Source organism: Dendrobates tinctorius, unplaced genomic scaffold (assembly GCF_039654945.1).
Source record: "Dendrobates tinctorius isolate UK_male_01 unplaced genomic scaffold, ASM3965494v1 ptg000203l, whole genome shotgun sequence".
Lineage (NCBI taxonomy): Eukaryota > Metazoa > Chordata > Amphibia > Anura > Dendrobatidae > Dendrobates > Dendrobates tinctorius.
Window position 1 is genome coordinate 22,960,575 of NW_027361870.1, and position 23,612 is coordinate 22,984,186.

General features: G+C 44.9%; 1 protein-coding gene across 1 annotated transcript in view; it reads left to right on the forward strand.

The window, feature by feature from the left end:
• FERMT1 (FERM domain containing kindlin 1) overlaps nucleotides 1-23,612 on the forward strand; it is a 98,114-nt gene that overhangs the window by 69,115 nt on the left and 5,387 nt on the right. The window contains exons 9-13 of the mRNA XM_073553872.1: nucleotides 969-1,018; nucleotides 2,912-3,036; nucleotides 12,691-12,797; nucleotides 17,112-17,333; nucleotides 18,292-18,416. Of these exons, the coding sequence (XP_073409973.1) occupies nucleotides 969-1,018; nucleotides 2,912-3,036; nucleotides 12,691-12,797; nucleotides 17,112-17,333; nucleotides 18,292-18,416 (629 nt within the window). The remainder of the gene's footprint in view (nucleotides 1-968; nucleotides 1,019-2,911; nucleotides 3,037-12,690; nucleotides 12,798-17,111; nucleotides 17,334-18,291; nucleotides 18,417-23,612) is intronic.

The window sequence follows — 23,612 nt, forward strand, 5'->3', positions numbered from 1 at the left end:
CATGTGAGGAATGCCTGTTTGTTATGGAATTTCCACATGTATTCAGGCTGTCTAGCAGCCACAAATCATACAGCTGTGTCGACACAAACTAAATCTCCGAGCATGCCAAAATACTCGGAGGACACCCGAGCAACGAGTATACTCGCTCATCACTAGTAAAGACCATACAAACTAGAACTAAAAAAAAGCTTCAAAAATGCTTATAATGTATGCAATGTTTTTACTGCCAGCATAATGCAAAAAAACACTGTGAACATACCCTTAAAATAATCAATTGACTCAAGGTGGGTTGGGACGCAATTTATCTAATCTGCCTAGGGCACCAAAATAAGTTGTCCCAGCCCTGGCCGAGTTACTTATCTAGTGTTATATGGAGTGAATTCTTAAGGCCCCGTTACACACATCAATGTCCCAGCGATGCCACCAACGATCCGACATGGATGGGATCGCTGGGACATAGCTGATCGCTGGTGAGCTGTCACATAGACAGACCCACCAGCGATCAGGACCAGCGTGCATGCTGGTTTCCAAAGTAAACAGCAGGTTACTAAGAGCCACGCGGCTCTCAGTTACCCGCTGTTTACATTGGATACCAGCTCCCAGCATCGCTGATCGTTGATCTCCCGCTGCCACACGCAGAGATGCATGCTGGCCAGCGGGAGACCAGCGATCAAAAAACGGCCCAGGATGATCGTGCACGATCAGCGATACCCGGCGGGGGGGGCAGTCACTGATGCGTGCCACACACAGCGAGATGGCTAGCAAGATCGCTGTGGCGTCACAAAATCAGCGATCTCACTAGCGATCTCGCTGTGTGTGACGGGGCCTTAACTCTGGCATCCAACCTCACGGAGTGACGTATATTTTTTCAAAATTATCCTCTGAGGATATGTTACAATTGGCTACTGAAGGAATGTGCCTTTAATTCTTGTATAAAATGTATAATTGTGTTTTTACCTATTTTACAGGAGGATATCACAGACATTCCGAAACTTGCTGATAATCTTAAACTTTTCAGGTTTGTAGTCGCATCATCACACATTTAGTCTCTCCATCCATTTCAGACATTTTTTTTTCCAACTTTCTTAATCTTTATAGAACAATAGTTACATCAGTCACTTCACCACATGTAGAAACTCTGCAAACTTCAAAGCCACCAGTTTAATCATTAACCTGAGTAAACATTTGGGCTTCCTGACCAAGCCCAGCTTCACATTAATGTTATGCGGCCTAGCCAAGCATGGTATGGTTTATTAGTATAAGTCACATTTTCATTAATAATTTTCAATTTAGTATAAAGTACAATGTTTTATTATAAATTTATTATTTGAAACATTTTATTATTTTAATAACTTATTGATTAAATATTCTTTACATTCATCAACCTTAATTGCTGTATGATTAAAAGTTCTGCAACTTCTAATATAGTGTCATCATTTACAATGTTTTTATGTCAATTTTCCTTTTTTTGTCTTGTTGCATTCAATTATATTTTTGACCCAAAATTATGTTAATTTTTCATAAAGTTTGTGCAAAGTCTAAATGCTGTTTATTTTTTTACCATTTTTAGGTGGTGTGGCACTTAAAATGTAATTTGTAACTATCTTTACAACCAAACACTTTTGTAATGAGCTTTATCACACAACATTCTACATTCTCCCTATCCCCCTAATCTCTAAATGCATTTTTTTTACTGTACTTCCTGTGATGTTTCATTTGAGTGGAGTCTCAAAAGTGATGCCACAGGAGGCTGGTGCTGCACTCACTTCCCACAACATCTATCGCTACTTCTGTAACAGGACGTCACAGGGTGCGGCACTACAGTTGCTCACTAGTTTCTTGCATCACTGATTGACACTGCGGCAGATGTGATGTGGAGTATCGGAACGCTGCTTCTTTCTCCACCGTTCCTTTCGGGGGTGGCGCTAGTCTCTGCATGCCGGTTATTCTGAATTTGCACTCAATTGCTAGCTCATTCCTGCTGATCTGATCTGGCCTCACAGCACGCGCTGTCATTGTGCACATAACACAGTGCACAGTGCGCAGGGACCAGTCCAGCCACGGAAACGAGTGTCACTGATGACGCTTCATTTCAGGGAGAGGGATGAGGCTGCAGCGGTGACCGCTGCCTCTGCTCCCTGAAGACGCTTTGTTTTAGTACTGGGATTCTCAAACGAAGTGCTATCAAAAAGAAAGTGGGAAAAAACACAAACAAAAGTAGTTAAATAGTGTAGTTGGGGAAGGTTAGGGAATTTTTAAGTTTTGTATATTAGAAAATAGTTGAGATTATGGCATTAAATAGAGGGATTTAGGAGAAAAATTATTTTGGACTTCGGAGCACCCTTTTATTCAACATTTGAAAGCAAGGTTGAAAGCAATGGATCAGCGCTAAGGATTTGAAAACTGGCATATCAAATTATGTTATATTGGCAGGTGAAAGTTAAATTACTCCCATGTAATGTCAACATTTCACCAGTAGAGGAGCTGCATTATCAATAATGATATACAATTTACACTGTTTAGGAGAGTTGCACTGATGAACTGGGAGAATTCAGGGCGCAAGAGGTTCTTTTAGTCCTGTACCTACCCATATTGTGCAAGCCCCTAGCTGTAAGTCTTGTTACTAACATGTCATAATGAGCAAACAGCCTGTATCGATCACCTTTAGGCGATTTTGTAATCTGAAGGATTATGTAATCTGAAAGAGATTTGACTAAAATATTAGATCTTTATCTTTATAAAAAAGCTTCTTACATTAAAACTATATTTAAGGACCATAAAAAGGGGACAATGTTTAAGTGTTAATAGAAATACATTGTGTGATTATGATGATCAATCAATATAGTCGGTTTGGCCAAGTCTTATAGTGCTTGTACAAGGAGCTGATAGCCTGTTTCTGTTTGCCTTACAGACCTAAGAAGCTAACGCTCAAAGCTTACAAGCAATACTGGTTTGTTTTTAAAGATACTTCCATATCTTATTTTAAGAATAAAGAAGCTGCTCATGGAGAACCTGCTGAAAAACTGAACCTGAGAGGTAAGAAATAAAACAAAAATAATGCCCTCAATGGAAGTATGGAGTCATCTGCTGGATGTAAGCTGTGTGCACTATGAGTCCTAGCTGTCCTCGAATATAAAACCATAAACTCAAAAAGTCTACCACTGACAGAATTGGCACAAGCCACCTACTAAGTCCCATTGGCACACCTGGTTTTCACACTTTTACTATTGTACAAGGATCTGGCCTACAGTGTAGAGACTCCCAGGTTGCATTTATATAGTAGCCAAGAGTTTGGGTAAGAGCTGTCAGAAAGCCAACTTAGAACCAGAGAGGTGCAGACAATGACAAAACGCTAAAAGCTAAGTGGATAGCTGGGATAAACGCTAGAAGGTCAGGCAGAGACAGAAGACAAAAGAGGAAACAGCACGCAGTCTACTGGGTTAATTTAGAAGAGCATTCAGCAGTTAAGCAAAAGAGTGAATATGGAATGACGCCGGGTCAGAATATAAAGAGTAAATCCAATATAAGCATACCAAAAGAGCATACAATATAGTGGCAAATGAGAGTGGGTATATAAATTGCAGGGGCGGACATTTCACTGGTGCAGCTAGTGCCTGTGCCACCACACATGGGCATAAGAGGTATTGGACCCACTTCCATCTCCAAAGCAGCAGGATCGGTGAATTATGATGAGCTATTGGACTACAAAGGGCCCATATACTGTTCTTCCCTTGTGGCACCTCTATGACTATGTAAAGGTTCGTCGGATGCAGTAAAGAGCAGGAGGCAGAGAAGGGGTTAACAGGATTTACTTTAAACAGATTGATTACGTACAGGGAATACTCCATGCAGGGAGATGATAACCAACGACGAGATGGCACCGGAACACTGAGTGCGATAACGGAACTTGCACAAGAGAATACACAATATTCAAAAAAAGGGAATATGAGAGAGGTGACTTATCGGTTGAAGTTGATGTTGGGGAGAAGTTGTAACAACTCCCGCCGGCGTCGTAATCCGTGGACAAAGTCTCGAGCTCTGCTGCGTAGGAATGAAATGCACTGTGTCCTGATCGTGCCGAAGTATCCGGGTCTGCTTGCATTGAGTCCGTTGGTGCGTGAATACAGTCCCTTCTGTTGGTTCCCCTGGAATGACGCAGTACACAGGGAGCACACTGCCGAACAGGCCGCAGGGGTGTTAGGGCCTCGCACGGACTTGCTAACTTTGGGCAGATTAGGATTGTCTCCTGCTCTGCACGATGTGGACCTGACCTGTACGGAAACACCCAGGGACAATTCAGTAAGTGCGTTCTGAGAGAGCGAGTAAATCTGCAGGGAGCTGGTGTCAGTGGCGTTTGTAGTCGAAGCGGTGGAGAGGGAGTCAACCGTTACCCTGCTCTCTGGTCGCCTTCCCGCCAAGTCTCCCGTGTTTCCACGCTAAGTCCCTTTTATCTCCCCCACACCCCTTTCGGTCAGGTGCTCAATTCCTCCCCGTCCAGGCAAATCATCCCCCGGCAACAGTGGTGACAGTCCCGATAGTTCCGGCCCTAAAGCACATATCGAACCAACAACTCTGCTCTGGCTCATCCTCTTACAACTATGTCATCTCCTGGTAAATAGGATGCCCCACTTTTCTCATGGCGTCATTGGTTCAGTGACTGTCCCTAGTGATTGGCCATTCTTACTAGTTCTGCAATCCTTGTAGATAAAAACTAGATACCACCATGATATGCAAACAAAACCAAAAAACATTCCCAATAATGCAAAATAAGATCCAGCAATAGCCCATAAAGAAGATTTCTCTCAGAGTATATTTACACAATTCAGATTTGTTGCAGCACATGAATGGGGTTATTCCTTCAGCAGGTGCATGGATTTCTGTATCTTATGTGTATGACCCCACCCTCACCCAGAAGTGTGTCACTCAGTACCATTTAACGTGCTGTGCTAAAAATATTTGCTCTCATCTCTAACTGGAAACACAAAAACTGATGTGCTGTATCTACAAAAATATACGAGAGGAGTCTCTAAAATAAACAGCACATCCCAAGCTTCACACGACTCCCACAAGGACTCAACATTCCTCACAAATGACTGTCCACCCATAACCTGCTGACCATGATGTGTTTGTACTAATCACTTGTTCTGCAAAAATAGCTGGTAGGTAAGCAATAGGAGAATCCTAGTGCACGCAAATTATTTCTCAGATATATCTCAATATCAGATGTCCACTCCGATATTGGTACAATTAAAATATTTTTCTATCAAAAGAAAGTTTTCTATTAAAGGAAAAATCATTGGGAATCCTAAGGTTTAAAGTTTCTCTTAAAAGGGTTGTTCACAACTCAATCCATACGTTTCCTCCTTTTAAAATAACTATTTTTACTCCCCTCCAGTGCTAACGCCATTCCAGCAGCGTCGGCACTGTTTCTGCCAGGGATTGTGTAAAAGTGTGATGTCATTAGAACCCTGTGGCCAATCAGCGGCCGCTACATCTGGAAGAAGTGAGCGCTGCTGTTCCTGCTCTACCTCCGGATGTATGTGATATGTCTATAGGCTGGGAGAGCGAAGCAACCATTAATTGGCCACAGGGTTCGTGTGATGTCATACTGTTAAGCAATCAAGGGGAGACACAGTGCCAACACCGCAGAAATGGTGCCAGCAACAGACGAGAGTATATGTGTAGTTATTTTAAAAGAAGGAGACCTATGGATTAAGAAGGGGTTGTCCAAGTGGTGGATAACCCTTTTAAGGAGATCACTAAGCAAGCACAGTGAGACTAATAGGCCATGCATTGCTCCCTGGGAAATGAAATATGCAAATATCTTCTTCACAGAGGAAGAGAGTAAAGTCTCCGTTGACACCTATTAGATGGACCAATTTTGTAAGTCAATATACTTTGCCACATAACCTAGAATACAATGTCAAACCTGAATCTTCAGTTGCAGACTGCTGTATTAGGGGAATTTGCACCTCATCAGTGCCATAAAGGAGGCTTGGTGGCTGGTGTCATTTACAATACTGGCATGTTCCTATGTGATAGAGATACTATTGGGCTGACTACCCGTTTATCCCCTGTAACTATGCCCCTGTAATTCCCGGATGTGCTAACAACTGCAATCAGATCCTTTCAAACAACTACAACTCATTTCTTACCACTGTTATGGAGGAATTCTGTCTGATTCTTCTCTAGAATTGCTTATATTACCGTAATCAATATTGGAGGCAAGGTTGTCAGCTTAATTTATGATTTTTTTTCTTTTTTCTGGATAACATCTAAAAATCAGGGAAAGCCAACATTTTTTATGAACATATTGGAAAGTTATAATATACCGTATATTATTAAGATTGTAGGTGATTTAGGTCTACAGCTTAGGCCTCTTTCACACTTCAGTCTTTTTGCATCAGTCACAATCTGTAGTTTTTAAAAAAAAAAACGGATCCAGCAATTTTTGCTGGATCCGTTTTTTCCTCATTGACTTGTATTAGCGACGGTTTGTGACGGATGGCCTTCCGTTTTGTCCATCATGCGACGGATCCGTCGGAAAATCGGTGTCCGTCGGTCGGAAAAAACCTCCATAGGAGCGTTTTTTGTCTCCGCCGAAAAGTCGGACAGCGACGGATCCGTCACCAATCACCATCCGTCATCTGCTAGAATGGACGCCTATGGGCAACGGATCCGTCGCGGTCCGTCATATGACGGAATCCAGCGACGGATTCCGTGTTTTCAACTAAGCATGCCCGGAAGAGGTTCCATTCCTTTAATTTAACCCCAGACGCCGTTCTGGCACAGAAAAGTCTCTCTCTCTCGCTCTCTCTCTCCTCCAGAATCCTATTCCTTTAAATTTCCTGCAGTGGCTGCTGCGACGGATCCGTCGAAAAAACGGATCCAGTGCATCAGTTTTTTACATTCTGCACTGGATCCGTTTTTACACACTTTGACGGATTGTGATGTGGCGCCCCCAGGAGTATGGTCGCCACAGTGGCTTTGTCTTCCTCCAGGGGAGGGTAATGCCAGGCTTGGAGGCAATGATGGGTCTCTCTCGCAGTCAATCCATACATGCAACACAGTTCCACTCCAGGCCAGCAGGGGGAACTCTGAACCAGGATTAAGGGGAGGAGTGCCCTCTGAGGGCCAAGAGGAAGGGTGGTCAGTTAGTCTGCGGAGGGTGAAGTGTGCAGACGTGGAGAGAGAAGCTGGAGGTTGAGCTGAAAAGGAGAGCTCCCTCACAGTGAGTGCATGAACTGGAGCCTGGTCTCCACGGTTGTACGGATACTAACGGTCCTACAACAGATACCAGAGGAGTAGGAGGCTGTAAATGCCCGACTCCCATCTAAGACTTGAGGCACAACAGCAGCTTGGATAGTGAGCCAGGACTCAAGAGCGAGGAGTCCCCGAGAGAGGCTACAGCTGTCTGCCGTGCAAGTAAGGTTCTTGGAAACATCTGACAGGAGGAACTTCAGTGTAACTCTGTACTTGGAGTACTTCATTCAAATAAGCGCTAGGAAGAAGACTGCACAGCCCGTCTGCTGAGAGAGAATCCCTGAGTTGCTTCCAGGCTAGCCTGCTCTGTTACCATCTGTAATCAGGACCCTGGACTGCAGTTATCAAGTAAAAGTACAGAAATTGCACCCCGCTGTGTCTTGTCTGCTTCCTACCCTTACGGCTCTGCTACATCACCGTGCCATCCACCTCTACACTGCCCTGGGACTATAGCTTCACCTGTGGGGAGCTTTTACATCCTTGCTGCACCCTACCATCAGTCCCAGCGGATCTGCCTGCAGCGTCGGCTTAACACCTCCCTTGCCGAGCACTACAGGTGGCGTCATGAACTATTACATTCCATTAACTACATTCCCCCATTACTTGGGCGCCCAGGGCCACGGACCGGGTTACCTCTGCTGTGACACATTCCCCTGACACCGGCCCGGTACCGAGTACCCCACAGCCCTGGGAGGGCGATCCAACTTGGCGTCACGAACAGGATTACAGAGCCCGGTACCTCCGGGTCCTGTGTGCCATAGACTGTGTATGTGCAGAAAGACTGTGTGTGAAAATTGGCGCCAATAGCCGCCATTACCGCACTGCTTGGCGCGCGTGGGAAGAAAGAGGCGGGCCTTTGTGGGTGGAGCCTGCCACAGAGCGCGAAGAAGCGAAGTGCCGCATGGGAAGAGAGGACAGCGCGTGAGAAAAGGAGGAGCTGAGGCCTACAGCCCGGAGCGTCGGGCCTGTGAAGCGGCCGCCGGTGAGCTCACATAACCCCCGGCCCAGGCTAACGTTAACTAGGGGGGGAAGAGGATGTCCACGCCGAATGGCGATGCAGCGGCAGGCGCCGTTGCCAACCCCGCAACACCGCTAGGAGGAGCACCCGCTGCAGCGGTCTCCATAATGCCGCTGTCTATGCCCTACATACCGGGAGCGGCCTGGCTACCGCAGTACTCGGGTGAGTTGCATACCCTGAGTGAATTTAAAGAGAGACTGTGCAGTTTGTTTAAATTATGCCCTCTGTCTGAAAGCCACAAAGTGAATATCCTGATTGGACAGCTAACGGGTGCAGCACAGAGAGAGGAGAAAGCCTGGCAGGACACTGATAAAGAGACTGTTGCAAAGATCCTGGCCAAGCTGCCTTTGACACCTGCACTGCAGCTGAAATCAAGATGAGGTTCTTTGGCTGTAAACAGAAGGCGCAGGACAGTATCAGGGATTATGCTCTCAACCTGCAGGAGATGAAGTTCTGGCCTACCCAGATTATGACAAACCCTTTGTGCTGTACACAGATGCCAGCAACGTGGGACTAGGAGCAGTACTGCCACAGGTACAGAATGGGAAAGAAAGAGTGATCTCCTATGCCAGCAGGAAGCTGCGCCCCACTGAAAGGAACTCTGATAATTACAGTTCTTTCAAGCTGGAGTTCCTTGCCATAGTCTGGGCTGTCACCGAAAGGTTCAAACATTACCTAGCCTCTGCCAAGTTCACTATCTTCACGGACAACAACCCGTTGACGCATTTGGACACTGCAAAACTAGGTGCACTGGAACAGCGATGGATGGCTCGGCTATCGAACTATGAGTTTACCATCAAGTACCAGGCAGGGCACAAGAATGCCAATGCTGATGCACTGTCTAGAATGCCTAACCTACCAGATGCCGGAGAAGACCCTGAGGCTCTGGAAAAGATAGAGCTACCTCCCTTCCACCGGCTTCTTGCGGCCCAGCATGCTCAAGGAGTGAGAAACAGACGGCCTAGCTTGAAGGAGGTCACCCTGAACCCATTGCCCCATCATGATTGGGCAGAAACGCAAGATAGTGACCCTGCAGTCCGTCTGGTGAAGGAGCTGCTGACACGAGGTGACTCACGTCCAGAGTCGGATGCTCCTGAAGAAACTCAGCAGTTGTGGAAGGAGAGAGGCCGGCTGTTCATTTATGAAGGGAAGCTGTGTCGGAGGAGTATCAATGCCCGCACTCATGAGCTGGTTTGGCAGGTGAAAGTCCCAAAGAGAGAAGCATCAATGGTCCTGGAAGCATACCACAATGGAGCTGGACACTTCGGATGAAAGAAGTTGGAAGTATTTCTCTGAGAGAGGTTCTACTGGGCTGGTATGAGGAAAGCCATTGAGAGGTGGTGCCGGGAGTGTGGACAATGTAACCTGCGCAGAAAGGATCGAGACAGCCAGAGAGCTCCTCTACAGCCAATCATCACCAAACAGCCCCTTGAGCTGGTAGCCCTGGACCATGTGAAGTTGGTTCCAAGCCGGTCAGGCTACATCTATGCACTTACCATTTTGGACCACTACTCAAGATTCCTGGTAGTTGTGCCTGTCAAAGATCAGAAGGCCAGGACAGCAGCCAGAGAATTCCAACAGCACTTCTGTAGACCACATGGGTACCCGGAGAAAGTGCTTACAGATCAAGATCCAGCTTTCGAGGCAGAAGTGTTCCAAGAATTCTGTAACCTGTATGGTTGTAAGAAGATCTGGACAACGCCGTATCACCCACAGACCAATGGCATGTGCGAGAAGATGAACCAGGTAGTGATGGATCTCCTGAAGTCTTTGCCCTTGGAGGAGAGGAATCTGTGGCCAGAGAAGTTGCCCGAACTGGTAGACCTCTACAACCATATTCCCGTGAACTCTACCAACTGTACCCCAGTCTACTTAATGAGAGCAAGACCTGGTAAGCTGCCTATTGACCTAGACATGGGAGTACTGACACCTGAAGTAGCGTCCCCAGATGCTGATTGGGACACGGAGAGGCAGCAACAGTACAGAAGAGTTCAAGAATGCGTGGAAAGGAGTCTGGCTCAGGCAAAAGCAGGAGAAGCTTTACAATCAAAATGCACCTGCTGTTCCTTTGTCGCCGGGGGAGCAAGTCTTGAAAAGAAAGAGAAGATTGCACAAATTGGATGATCAATGGGAAGCTGAACCTTATACCATTCTGCCCTCGAACTTTGATAATACTAAGATATGCCTTGTTAGTAAAGATGGAAGAGAGACCTCGGCAGCGGTATCGAGAGATCATTTGAAGTTGTGTCCTGACCAGTTGAAGGAAAGGAAAGAAGAACCAGATAACATCCAACCCATAGTGGAAGAGAGAAGGTCAGCACCGTGCTTGGGGAATTCCCTGCGAATTGGACTAAAGTAAACAATGCTATAGTGGTGCCAGTGTTGCTGTTTCCCCAATTGGTAGCACAGGAAGATGTGACTCAAGAGAATCAGGAAAATCGGGTAGCAGATGCCACACCAGCAGTGGAGCCAGAGAACCCTCGCCCTGCCTGTGGTGAACCTGTTATGCCCTTGGTGAGTCTAAGAGGTCACAGTCAGTCTAGTATCCCTGTGTTACATAGAACCCCCAGTAGTGTATCCAGTACATTACCCACTACACCAGTCTTACGCAGGTCTACCTGCACCACACAAGGTATACGACCCCTTAGATATCGCATATAGCAAAATAAATGTAAATATTGAAATTGTGTATATGTAAATATGTAACTGTTCTCAAGTTTTGTGCCTACAGGTAACCTGTAAGAGTTTCCTTTGGAATTTGTTTTATGGACACTGAACCACTGTACTTCTGTGTGATCAAAAACTTTCACCATTTGCCCAGGAATGGACCATGGACATTGATGCTGGACTTATCATCATAGGACCATTTTTGAAGCACTTGGTGTTTGTACATTTTTTCATTTTTAAATCTTGTACAATTGTTATTGTCTAACGGTTTACATGCTTCCTGTTTTTTTTGTTCAGCCCAGGAGTGCTGACTTGCACTAGGGGGGAATGTGGCGCCCCCAGGAGTATGGTCGCCACAGTGGCTTTGCCTTCCTCCAGGGGATGGTAATGCCAGGCTTGGAGGCAATGATGGGTCTCTCTCACAGTCAATCCATACATGCAGCACAGTTCCACTCCAGGCAAGCAGGGGGAACTCTGAACCAGGATTAAGGGGAGGAGTGCCCTCTGAGGGACAAGAGGAAGGGTGGTCAGTGAGTCTGCGGAGGGTGAAGTGTGCAGACATGGAGAGAGAAGCTGGAGGTTGAGCTGGAAAGGAGAGCTCCCTCACAGTGAGCGTATGAACTGGAGCCTGGTCTCCACGGTTGTACGGATACTAACGGTCCTACAACAGATACCAGAGGAGTAGGAGGCTGTAAATGCCCGACTCCTATCTAAGACTTGAGGCACAACAGCAGCTTGGATAGTGAGCCAGGAATCAAGAGCGAGGAGTCCCTGAGAGAGGCTACAGCTGTCTGCCGTGCAAGTAAGGTTCTTGGGAACATCTGACAGGAGGAACTTCAGTGTAACTCTGTACTTGGAGTACTTCATTCAAATAAGCGCTAGGAAGGAGACAGCACAGCCCGTCTGCTGAGAGAGAATTCCTGAGTTGCTTCCAGGCTAGCCTGCTCTGTTACCATCTGTAATCAGGACCCTGGACTGCAGTTATCAATTAGAGGTACAGAAATTGCACCCCGCTGTGTCTTGTCTGCTTCCTACCCTTACGGCACTGCTACATCACCATGCCATCCACCTCTACATTGCCCTGGGACTATAGCTTCACCTGTGGGGAGCTTTTACATCCTTGCTGCACTCCACCACCAGTCCCAGCGGATCTGCATGCAGCGTCGGCTTAACACCTCCCTTGCCGAGCACCACAGGTGGCGTCACAAACTATTCCATTAACTACATTCCCCCATTACTTGGGCGCCCAGGGCCACGGACCGGGTCACCTCTGCTGTGACACATTCCCCTGACACCAGCCCGGTACCGAGTACCCCACAGCCCTGGGAGGGCGATCCAGTGACTGATGGCAAAAAGGCTGAAGTGTGAAAGAGGCCTAAATTACTGATCTGAATATTTTAGCGTCATTAACTGTGAACTGAAAAACATGAAAATTACAACTGCAATAATCTGTAAAGATCTTTTACTGACATTGGACAAAGTCCCCCATTTTTATGGACTATCCAGGCAGGCAGGTGCTGTGCTCTTGAAGATGGAAGAAGAGAATATCCCCTTAACATGTTCATAGTGTATACAGTGTACCTGAGAGAGCGACAAAACTTTATAAGGGAAGGAATACGTGCATGCCACAGGCTTAGGGTAGTTCAATAGTGCAATCACCGAATGTACTTATGTTGGCTACAAAATACATTAATTTCAGGTGGGAAGAAGGATTTCATGTGTATTTAACTATTTATGCTCAGGCTGTGAAGTTGTACCAGATGTCAATGTATCGCAGAGAAGATTTGGGATAAAGCTGTTAATACCAGTTGCAGAAGGAATGAATGAAGTACATCTAAGATGTGATAATGTAAGTATATAACATTAGCAATTAACATTACTGCATTATAATTTAAAGGGAAATTGTTACTAGATTCTTGCTGCCCATATTAGGTGCAGAATGAATGAGAAACTGGCTGCACAATTGCTCCTGCATTTCAGAGTAAATATACTTCAGAAAGCAGTCTGAGGACTGTGTGTCTTGTCTCACTAGTCCAATGCAGTACCTGGCTAGCCTGACAGATCTCTGCCTATGTATAGAGGGATTGACATGTCCATGGGAATATCCTCTTCTTCCAGTCCATGGGAATATCTCCTTCTTCCAGTCCATGGGAATATCTCCTTCTTCTAGTCCATGGGAATATCCCCTTCTTCCAGTCCATGGGAATATCCCCTTCTTCCAGTCCATGGGAATAACCCTTCTTCTTCCAGTCCATGGGAATATCTCCTTCTTCCAGTCCATGGGAATATCTCCTTCTTCTAGTCCATGGGAATATCCCCTTCTTCCAGTCCATGGGAATATCCCCTTCTTCCAGTCCATGGAAATATCTCCTTCTTCCAGTCCATGGAAATATCCCCTTCTTCCAGTCCATGGAAATATCCCCTTCTTCAAGTCCATGGGAATATCCCCTTCTTCCAGTCCAAGGGAATATCCTCTTCTTCAAGACCATGGGAATATGCTCTTCTTCCAGTCCATGGGTACATCCCCTTCTTCCAGTCTATGGGAATATCCTCTTCTTCCAGTCCATGGGAATATCCTCTTCTTTCAGTCCATGGGAATATGCCCTTCTTCCAGTCCATCGGAATAACCCTTCTTCTTCCAGTCCATGGGAATGTCTCCTTCTTCCAGTCCATGGGAATATCTCCTTCTTCTAGTCCATGGGAATATCCCCTTCTTCCAGTCCATGGGAATATCCCCTTCTTCCAGTCCATGGAAATATCCCCTTCTTCCAGTCCATGGAAATATCCCCTTCTTCCAGTCCATGGGAATATCCTCTTCTTCTAGTCCATGGGAATATGCTCTTCTTCCAGTCCATGGGAACATCCCCTTCTTCCAGTCCATGGGAATATCCTTTTCTTTCAGTACATGGGAATATCCTTTTCTTCCAGTCCATGGGAATATCCTCTTCTTACAGTCCATGGGAATATGATCTTCTTCCAATCCATGGGAATATCCCCTTCTTCCAGTCCATGGGAATATCCTCTTCTTCCAGTCCATGGGAATATGCTCTTCTTCCAGTCCATGGGAACATGCCCTTCTTCCAGTCCATGGGAATATCCCTTTTTCTTGCAATCCATGGGAATATCCCCTTCTTCCAATCCATGGGAATATCCCTTTTTCTTGCAGTCCATGGGAATATCCCCTTCTTCTAGTCCATGGGAATATCCCCTTCTTCCAGTCGATGGGAATATGCTCTTCTTCCATTATACGGGAACATTCCCTTCTTCCAGTCCATGGGAACATCCCCTTCTTCCAGTCCATGTGAATATCCCCTTCTTCCAGTCCATGGGAATATCCCCTTCTTCCAGTGCATGGGAATATACTCTTCTTTCAGTCCATGGGACTATCCCCTTCTTCCAGTCCATGGGAATATCCCCTTCTTCCAGTCCATGGGAATATCCCCTTCTTCCAGTGCATGGGAATATACTCTTGTTTCAGTCCATGGGAATATCCCCTTCTTCCAGTCGATGGGAATATGCTCTTCTTCCATTATACGGGAACATCCCCTTCTTCCAGTCCATGGGAACATCCCCTTCTTCCAGTCCATGGGAATATCTCCTTCTTCCAGTCCATGGGAATATCTCCTTCTTCTAGTCCATGGGAATATCCCCTTCTTCCAGTCCATGGGAATATCCCCTTCTTCCAGTCCATGGAAATATCCCCTTCTTCCAGTCCATGGAAATATCCCCTTCTTCCAGTCCATGGGAATATCCTCTTCTTCCAGTCCATGGGAATATGCTCTTCTTCCAGTCCATGGGAACATCCCCTTCTTCCAGTCCATGGGAATATCCTTTTCTTTCAGTACATGGGAATATCCTTTTCTTCCAGTCCATGGGAATATCCTCTTCTTACAGTCCATGGGAATATGATCTTCTTCCAATCCATGGGAATATCCCCTTCTTCCAGTCCATGGGAATATCCTCTTCTTCCAGTCCATGGGAATATGATCTTCTTCCAGTCCATGGGAACATCCCCTTCTTCCAGTCCATGGGAATATCCCTTTTTCTTGCAGTCCATGGGAATATCCCCTTCTTCCAGTCCATGGGAATATCCCTTTTTCTTGCAGTCCATTGGAATATCCCCTTCTTCCAGTCCATGGGAATATCCTTTTTTCTTGCAGTCCATGGGAATATCCCCTTCTTCTAGTCCATGGGAATATCCCCTTCTTCCAGTCAATGGGAATATCCCCTTTTTCCAGTGCATGGGAATATACTTTTCTTTCAGTCCATGGGACTATCCCCTTCTTCCAGTCCATGGGAATATCTCCTTCTTCCAGTCCATGGGAATATGCTCTTCGTCCATTACATGGGAACATCCCCTTCTTCCAGTTCATGGGCATATCCCCTTCTTCCAGTCCATGGGAATATCCCCTTCTTCCAGTCCATGGGAATATCCACTTCTTCCAGTGCATGGGAATATCCCCTTCTTCCAGTCCATGGAAATATCCCTTTCTTCCAGTCCATGGAAATATCCCCTTCTTCCAGTCCATGGGAATATCCTCTTCTTCCAGTCCATGGGAATATGCTCTTCTTCCAGTCCATGGGAAGATCCCCTTCTTCTAGTCCATGGGAATAACCTCTTCTTTCAGTACATGGGAATATCCTCTTCTTCCAGTCCATGGGAATATCCTCTTCTTACAGTCCATGGGAATATGATCTTCTTCCAATCCATGGGAATATCCCCTTCTTTCAGTCCGTGGCAATATGCCCTTCTTCCAGTCCATGGGAATAACCCTTCTTCTTCCAGTCCATGGGAATATCTCCTTCTTCCAGTCCATGGGAATATCTCCTTCTTCTAGTCCATGGGAATATCCCCTTCTTCCAGTCCATGGGAATATCCCCTTCTTCCAGTCCATGGAAATATCTCCTTCTTCCAGTCCATGGAAATATCCCCTTCTTCCAGTCCATGGGAATATCCTCTTCTTCCAGTCCATGGGAATATGCTCTTCTTCCAGTCCATGGGAACATCCCCTTCTTCCAGTCCATGGGAATATCCTCTTCTTTCAGTACATGGGAATATCCTCTTCTTCCAGTCCATGGGAATATCCTCTTCTTACAGTCCATGGGAATATGATCTTCTTCCAATCCATGGGAATATCCCCTTCTTCCAGTCCATGGGAATATCCTCTTCTTCCAGTCCATGGGAATATGCTCTTCTTCCAGTCCATGGGAACATCCCCTTCTTCGAGTCCATGGGAATATCCCTTTTTCTTGCAGTCCATGGGAATATCCCCTTCTTCCAGTCCATGGGAATATCCCTTTTTCTTGCAGTCCATGGGAATATCCCCTTCTTCTAGTCCATGGGAATATCCCCTTCTTCCAGTCCATGGGAATATGCTCTTCTTCCATTATATGGGACCATCCCCTTCTTCCAGTCCATGGTAATATCCCCTTCTTCCAGTGCATGGGAATATACTCTTCTTTCAGTCCATGGGAATATCCCCTTCTTCCAGTCCATGGGAATATCCCCTTCTTCCAGTCCATGGGAATATGCTCTTCATCCATTACATGGGAACATCCCCTTCTTCCAGTCCATGGGAATATCCCCTTCTTTCAGTCCATGGGAATACCCCTTTTTTCATGTCCATGGGAATATCCCCTTCTTCCAGTCCATGGGAATATCCCCTTCTTCCATTACATGGGAATATCCCCTTCTTCCAGTTCATGGGAATATACCCTTCTTCCAGTCCATGGGAATATCCCTTTCATCCTATCGAAGGGAATATGCTCTTCTTCCATTACATGGGAATATCCCCTTCTTCCAGTCCATGGGAATATCCCCTTCTTCCAGTCCATAGGAATATCCCCTTCTTCCATTACATGGGAATATCCCCTTCTTCCAGTTCATGGGAATATCCCCTTCCTCCAGTCCATGGGAATATCCTCTTCTTCCAGTCCATGGGAATATCCCCTTTATCCAGTTCAGCTGTGTTAAGGATGGATTGGAGAAGGGAAAGTCTAGTGACGGGGAGGCCAGTTAATACAGCATTACAGTAGTCAAGGCAGGAGTGGATCAGGACAACAGTGAGGGTTTTCTTTGTTTCCATGGTAAGTTTTCATGGTACGTCTTAAAGACATAGATATTCAGTATAGTTTATCTACTTTTTCTACCATGGATCACTAGGAATCCCAGTACTCCAAATGGATGGCTGCATGTATACTGGCATCAAAAGGAAAGACAATGGCTGACAGCTCCTATCGATCAGAAGTACAAAGCATCCTCTCATTTCTGAGGTTGAAGAACACCAACACTACAACTCAAATAAATACCAAGATCGAAAACGTGGACATCAAGCCTGAGTGCTTTGTGTCCCCGAAGTATGCAAAGAAATACAAAACCAAACAGGTATTTCATCATGAGCCATAGCTGGAGACATGTAAATATTCTGCTCATATGCTTCATTCCCTCCTGGCAGCCTCGGCGTTCAGTCATAGGGGTATGGCCAGCATGGGTTCAGTCACCCCTTAGTGCATATTGAGCAGTGGTTGTAACCGCCCCCTCAGCACTGACTGACAGAAGGTTTTAATGCTGTTTGCAGGGCTGTATGAAGGCAAGTTATGTTTGGAGGGCTATTGGGGGCCAAGGCAATGTGTGGAGGGTTGTGTAGGGGCAATGATACGTTTTGCAGGGATATATGGGGGGCCATTATACTGTTTGAGGGCTAGTGGTGCCCATTATAATGTGTGGAGGGTTGTGAGGGCTACCATACTATATGGAGGGTTGTGTGGGGGCCATCATTATGTGAAAGGCTATGTCAGGTACATCATTGTTTGAAGGGCTGTGTCAGGTCCATTATACTGTGTGAGGGTGACTATGGGCACCATCATACTGTGTTGGGGTGACTGTGGGGGTATCATACTGTGCAGGTTAAGTGGTACTGTAGGGTCATCATACTGTGCGTCTAGAGTGCAGTGTAGGCATTCATTGTGGGAATATCCTATTGTGTTTGGAGGGCACATTTGTTGACATCATACTTTATGGGGGCCATGAAAGGAGTATCTTAGTGCATGGGAACACTTACAAAGGTTAATAGGTGCACAATTACCATTTAAGGGCTGCAAAGTTGTGAGATATGTTCTTCAGTAACCCTACTGAATTGCTGAATTTTTTTTGGGGGGAGGGTAGAGCCAATTAGGACTTTTGCTATGGGACCCCCGATTTCTATGCATGTCCCTGGCCAAGGCAAAGTCATCTGTGAACTGTGGGTTTATGTTACAGGACTGAAGTTTCTATGAATCATATTGGCATTGCCTTTATTGATCACACATCCAGAGGATATTAACACTTTTTTCTTTTTTTACAGTTAGCTTCCCGCATTTTGGAGGCGCAACAGAATATATCACAGATGCCTCTTATTGAAGCAAAAATGAGGTTTATTCAGGCATGGCAATCTCTTCCTGAGTTTGGCATAGCCTACTACATTGTCAGGTAAATATATTTACATGGTAATTATAGTGGCATTTTATATGTTGCTGCACGCATATTCCAGTTTAAACACACATATAAAGGCTCAATAGAAGGTCTCTGAGTATGTATTTGGAGTAGAGCAGGGGTCTCCAACCTGTAATTCGGGAGCCACATGTGGCTTGCGATCCCATGAATTGTGGCTCGCAACTGTCTGCCAGCTTGGTGCATTAGCTCCAAGTCTAGGAAACATGTATGAAGAGAATTTTTCAAAATGGTAAATTTTGTGAGTAGCCCACACAGAAGTTCAGATCTGGATGCACATATACTGTCTTGGGGTTTAGAGATGTTATAGGTAAGGTACGCTGGAGGATGGTACTACCTGTTAGAGGAGGTTCTTGAAGCTGGATGCAACAGTGCGTTGGAAGTCCTTAATGGCAGAATACTGAATAGGGGTATTGTGGGAAGAACCCCTGATACTGAATAGGGGTATTGTGGGAAGAACCCCTGGATCTCAGTGTTCTTCTTTGGAGTAATTTATGTGGAAAAGCTTTGGTTATGATTATACCTGCAATGGAGCTTTGGTTGACACTACTTTGAGGGGGGTGGGAGCTGGATGTGGCTTGCGACCCTCTCTCAGTGCTGAATGAGGCTCATGACCCTCTCTCTAAGCTGAATGTGGCTCTCAAGGTCAGAAATGTTAGGGAACACTGTAGTAGAGTATGGGGCCATAGACTTTCTAATGAGCCATACATTGCTCTGTGCATGCACTCAGGAGCTCAGGGCTTCAGTCTGATGAGTACTGCGATACACAACCTTTTTTAAGTGAAAAAAAACAATAGGTATTCTTTTAACCCCTTTCCTACATTAGAAGTACTATTCCGTCCATGTGACCTGGGACCTAAGTCCCAAGGACGGAATAGTACGTCTAATGCAATCAGCTGCGCTCACGGGGGGAGCGCAGCTGATCGCGGCCGGGTGTCAGCTGATTATCACAGCTGACACCCGGCACAATGAGTCAGGGGCTGTCATGGACCGCCCCCGACATGTTAACCCCTGGCACACCGCAATCAAACATGATTACGATGTACTGGGGGTTAAAGGAAGCATCAGCAGGGAGGGGGCTCCCTCCGTGCTTCCCTGCGACCCCCACAGCAGCATAATGTGTAGCGCTGCTGCGGGGGTCGCCTTCCCTGCAGGTCCCTGGATCCAATATGGCAACGGGGACCTTAGGGGGCCTGCAGGGAGCTGGCTTCTTCACTGCCCGCAGAGCACAGGCATGAGGAAGCCTGCAGCAGTGCCTGTGACAGACTGCTGATCTGTCACAGCGATCTGTGATGTGACAGATCAGCGACTTGTCACAGGACAGTGATGTCCCCCATGGGACATTATAATAAAGTAAAAAAAAAAAAAGTGTAAAAATAACTAAAAAAAAAATCGCTAAATAAATTACAAAAAAAAAAAATTCTCTAATAAATTCATTTTTTGAAAATAAAAAAACAAAAAAAACAATAAAAGTACACAAATTTGGTATCGCCGCGTCCATAATGACCCACCCTATAAAACTTTCCCATTAGTTAACCCCTTTAGCGAACCCCTTAAAAAAAAAAAAAAAAAACGAAGCAAAAAAATAATGATTTATTATCATACCGCCGAACAAAAAGTGCAATAACGCGTGATCAAAAAGACGCATATAAATATCCATGGTACCGCTGAAAACATCATCTTGTCCCGCAAGAAACGAGCCACCACACAGTGTCATCAGCGAAAAAATAAAAAAGGTATAGCTCGCAGAATAAAGCGATGCAAAAATAATTATTTTTTATATAAAATTGCTTTCATTGCATAAAAACCGCCAAAACATAAAAAAAGACATAAATGAGGTATCGCTGTAACCGTACTGACCCGAAGAATAAAACTGCTTTATCAATTTTACCACGCGCGGAACGGTGTAAACGCACCCCCCAAAAGAAATTCATGAAACGCTGGTTTTTGCTCATTCTGCGTCCCAAAAATCAGAATAAAAAGCGATCAAAAAATGTCACGTGCCCGAAAATGGTACCCATAAAAACGCCAACTCGTCCCTCAAAAAATAAGGCCTCACATAACTCGGTGGGTCAAAATATGGAAAAATTATAGCTCTCAAAATGTGGTGATGCATAAACTATTTTTACAATAAAAAGCGTCTTTTAGCGTGCGACAGCTGCCAAACATAAAAACTGCCATAAATAGTAAATCAAACCCCCCGTTATCACCCCCTTAGTTAGGGAAAAATAATAAAATTCAAAAAAATTATTTATTTCCATTTTCCCATTAGGGCTAGGGTTAGGGTTAGGGCTAGGGTCAGAGCTAGGGTAAGGGCTAGGGCTAGAGTTAAGGCTAGGTTTAGGGCTAGGGTTAGGGTTGGAGTTAGAATTGGGGGGTTTCCACTGTTTGGCACATCAGGGGCTTTCCAAATGCGACATGGCGTCCGATCTCAATTCCAGCCAAAAAAGTTAAATGGCGCTGCTTCCCTTCCGAGCTCTGCCATGTGCCCAAATAGTAGTTTACCCCCATATATGGGGTATCAGTGTACTCAGGACAAATTGCACAATAAGTTTTGGGGTCCTGTTACTCTTGGGAAAATAAATTTGGAGGTGAAAATATCATTTTTGTGGAAAAAAATATGATTTTTTTAATTGTATGGCTGTACGTTATAAACTTCTGTGAAGCCCTTGGGGGTTCAACGTGCTCACCATATATCTAGACAAGTTCCTTGGGGGGTCTAGTTTCCAAAATGGGGGCACTTGTGGGGGGCTTCCACTGTTTAGTGACAGGGGCTCTCCAAGCGTGGCATGGCCTCCAATCTGAATTCCAGACAATTTTGCAGTGAAAAAGTCAAACGCGCTCCTTCCCTTCCGAGCTCTGCCATGCGCCCAAACAGTGGTTTCCCCCCACATGTCAGGTATCGGCATACTCAAGACAAATTGCACAATAACTTTTCCAGTCCAATTTCTCCTGATACCCTTGGAAAAAATAAAAAAATTGAACCTGAAGTAAATTTTTTTGTGAAAAAAAGTTAAATGTTCATTTTTTTTTAAACATTCAAAAAATTCCTGTGAAGCACCTGAAGGGTTAATAAACTTCTTGAATGTGGTTTTGAGCACCTTGAGGGGTGCAGTTTTTAGAATGGTGTCACGTTTGGGTATTTTCTATCATATAGACCTCTCGAAGTGACTTCAAATCTGATGTGGTCCGTAAAAATAAAATGGTGTTGTAAAAATGAGAAATCGCTGGTCAACTTTTAACCCTTATAACTTCCTAACAAAAGAAAATTTTGGTTCCCAAATTGTGCTGATGTAAAGTAAACGTGTGGGAAATGTTACTTATTAAGTTTTTTGAGTGCCATATCTCTGTGATTTAAGAGCATAAAAATTCAAAGTTGGAAAATTGCAAAATTTTCAAAATTTTCTCCAAATTTCCATTTTTTTCGCAAATAAACGCAAGTTATATGAATTAAATTTTACCACTAACATGAAGTACAATATGTCACGAGAAAACAGTGTCAGATCACCGAATCACCGGAATCCATGGAAGCATTCCAGAGTTATTACCTCATAAAGGGACAGTGGTCAGAATGGTAAAAATTGGCCCGGGAATTAACATGCAAGCCACCCTTGGGAGTAAAGGGGTTAAAGTCTATTTTCTAGCCCTAAAAGAGGAGGAATACCATGCGCATTAGGATCTTATCCGGTAGTGAAAATGGTCTAGCTGTGATGTATAGGAAATGCTCAACTTTTGAGGAATCAAAGCATGACAGCTGCTGCAGTACCCTCAAGTCGAGAGATCCCACCGTGTAGAACAATAGATAGGAGGGTAGAATATATATTGCAGTACTTCTGATGAAGAAGTTGGTTCAACTTCGAAGCGTGTTGAGAATAAATCACATGATCTAATACCCTACTATTCAAACAAATAAAGTTGCACTCTGTAGTGCTAAGGCATGTAAATACTAAATATACGAAATATTAATAGCACTACTGCTCTAGATAAGAAAAAATGGAGATACTTAGCACATAATTTGGCAAATTCATGCATGCCCAGCAGCCAACGACAAGGCGATCTCCGGTTTGCTGGGAACCTATCTAGTATGAACACCTCTTTTAGGTTAAAGCCTGAATTTATGGATAGGTTGGATCGTGCTGCAAATAAAACCGCCACAGACTGGAGGGTGGTGTTCTCGGTCAGAGAGCTAACATACAAATAATTCCCTTCTATGTCCTCCAGATTTCTTAAATCTAGCAGAGTAGCGCAGACTAATACTCCTATCCTATTGTTTTTTTATCCTTCTCATTCCTCAGTGCTGCACACAACACTCGGTAGATATGCCTCCCGCCCCCCCCCCATTTTTCCCAGTTTCACTGTATAAGCAATGTACAGGAAACCCAGACTTTTCCCAGAACGAGTGTCCTCCCTGGTGCTGTGTCACAACCCATCAGTATAACAATCTAAAATATATAGTCCAAAATAGAAGAAATAAACTGAAAAATGACTTAAGGCCACCATACCCATTAAAGATGGCCGAACCAATCAATTTTGGTGAAACTGACAAACTATCTAAGCTGTTTAAGGAACGTTGTCTCTCCTCAATGGATGACACATTTTGGATTTAAGCTCTCTATTTTTTTTAATTTTGTTCTCCCTGGAGATAATGTGCCATTATATGGTGTTCAATGTTCTTCTCTGTATATTCATAACACATGAAAGAGATGGTGACTGCTTACTGAGTGTAAAGGTGGCCATACACTTTAGATAGCAGTTGGTGGATGGTTGAATAGTTATTGATCGAATGGTTAAATGATCGCATTGCTGGTGCAGTCATAACATTTTACTTCATTTTGTCCATTATAGCTGTTCAAATCAGCCATATGTCCAATGACACCTGGTGAGTAGTGATGAGCGAGTATACTCGTTGCTCGGGTGTCCTCTGAGTATTTTGGCGTGCTCAGAGATTTAGATTTCGTCATCTCAGCTGCATGATTTGCGACTGCTAGACAGCCTGAATACATGTGTGGAATGCCTGTTTGTTAGGGAATTCCCACATGTATTCAGCCTGTCTACAAGTCGCAAATCATGCAGCTGAGATGACGAAAACTAAATCTCTGAGCATGCCAAAATACTCAGAGATCACCCGAGCATGCTCAGGAAAACCACACTTTCCAGAAAATTTCTGCTCAAAAA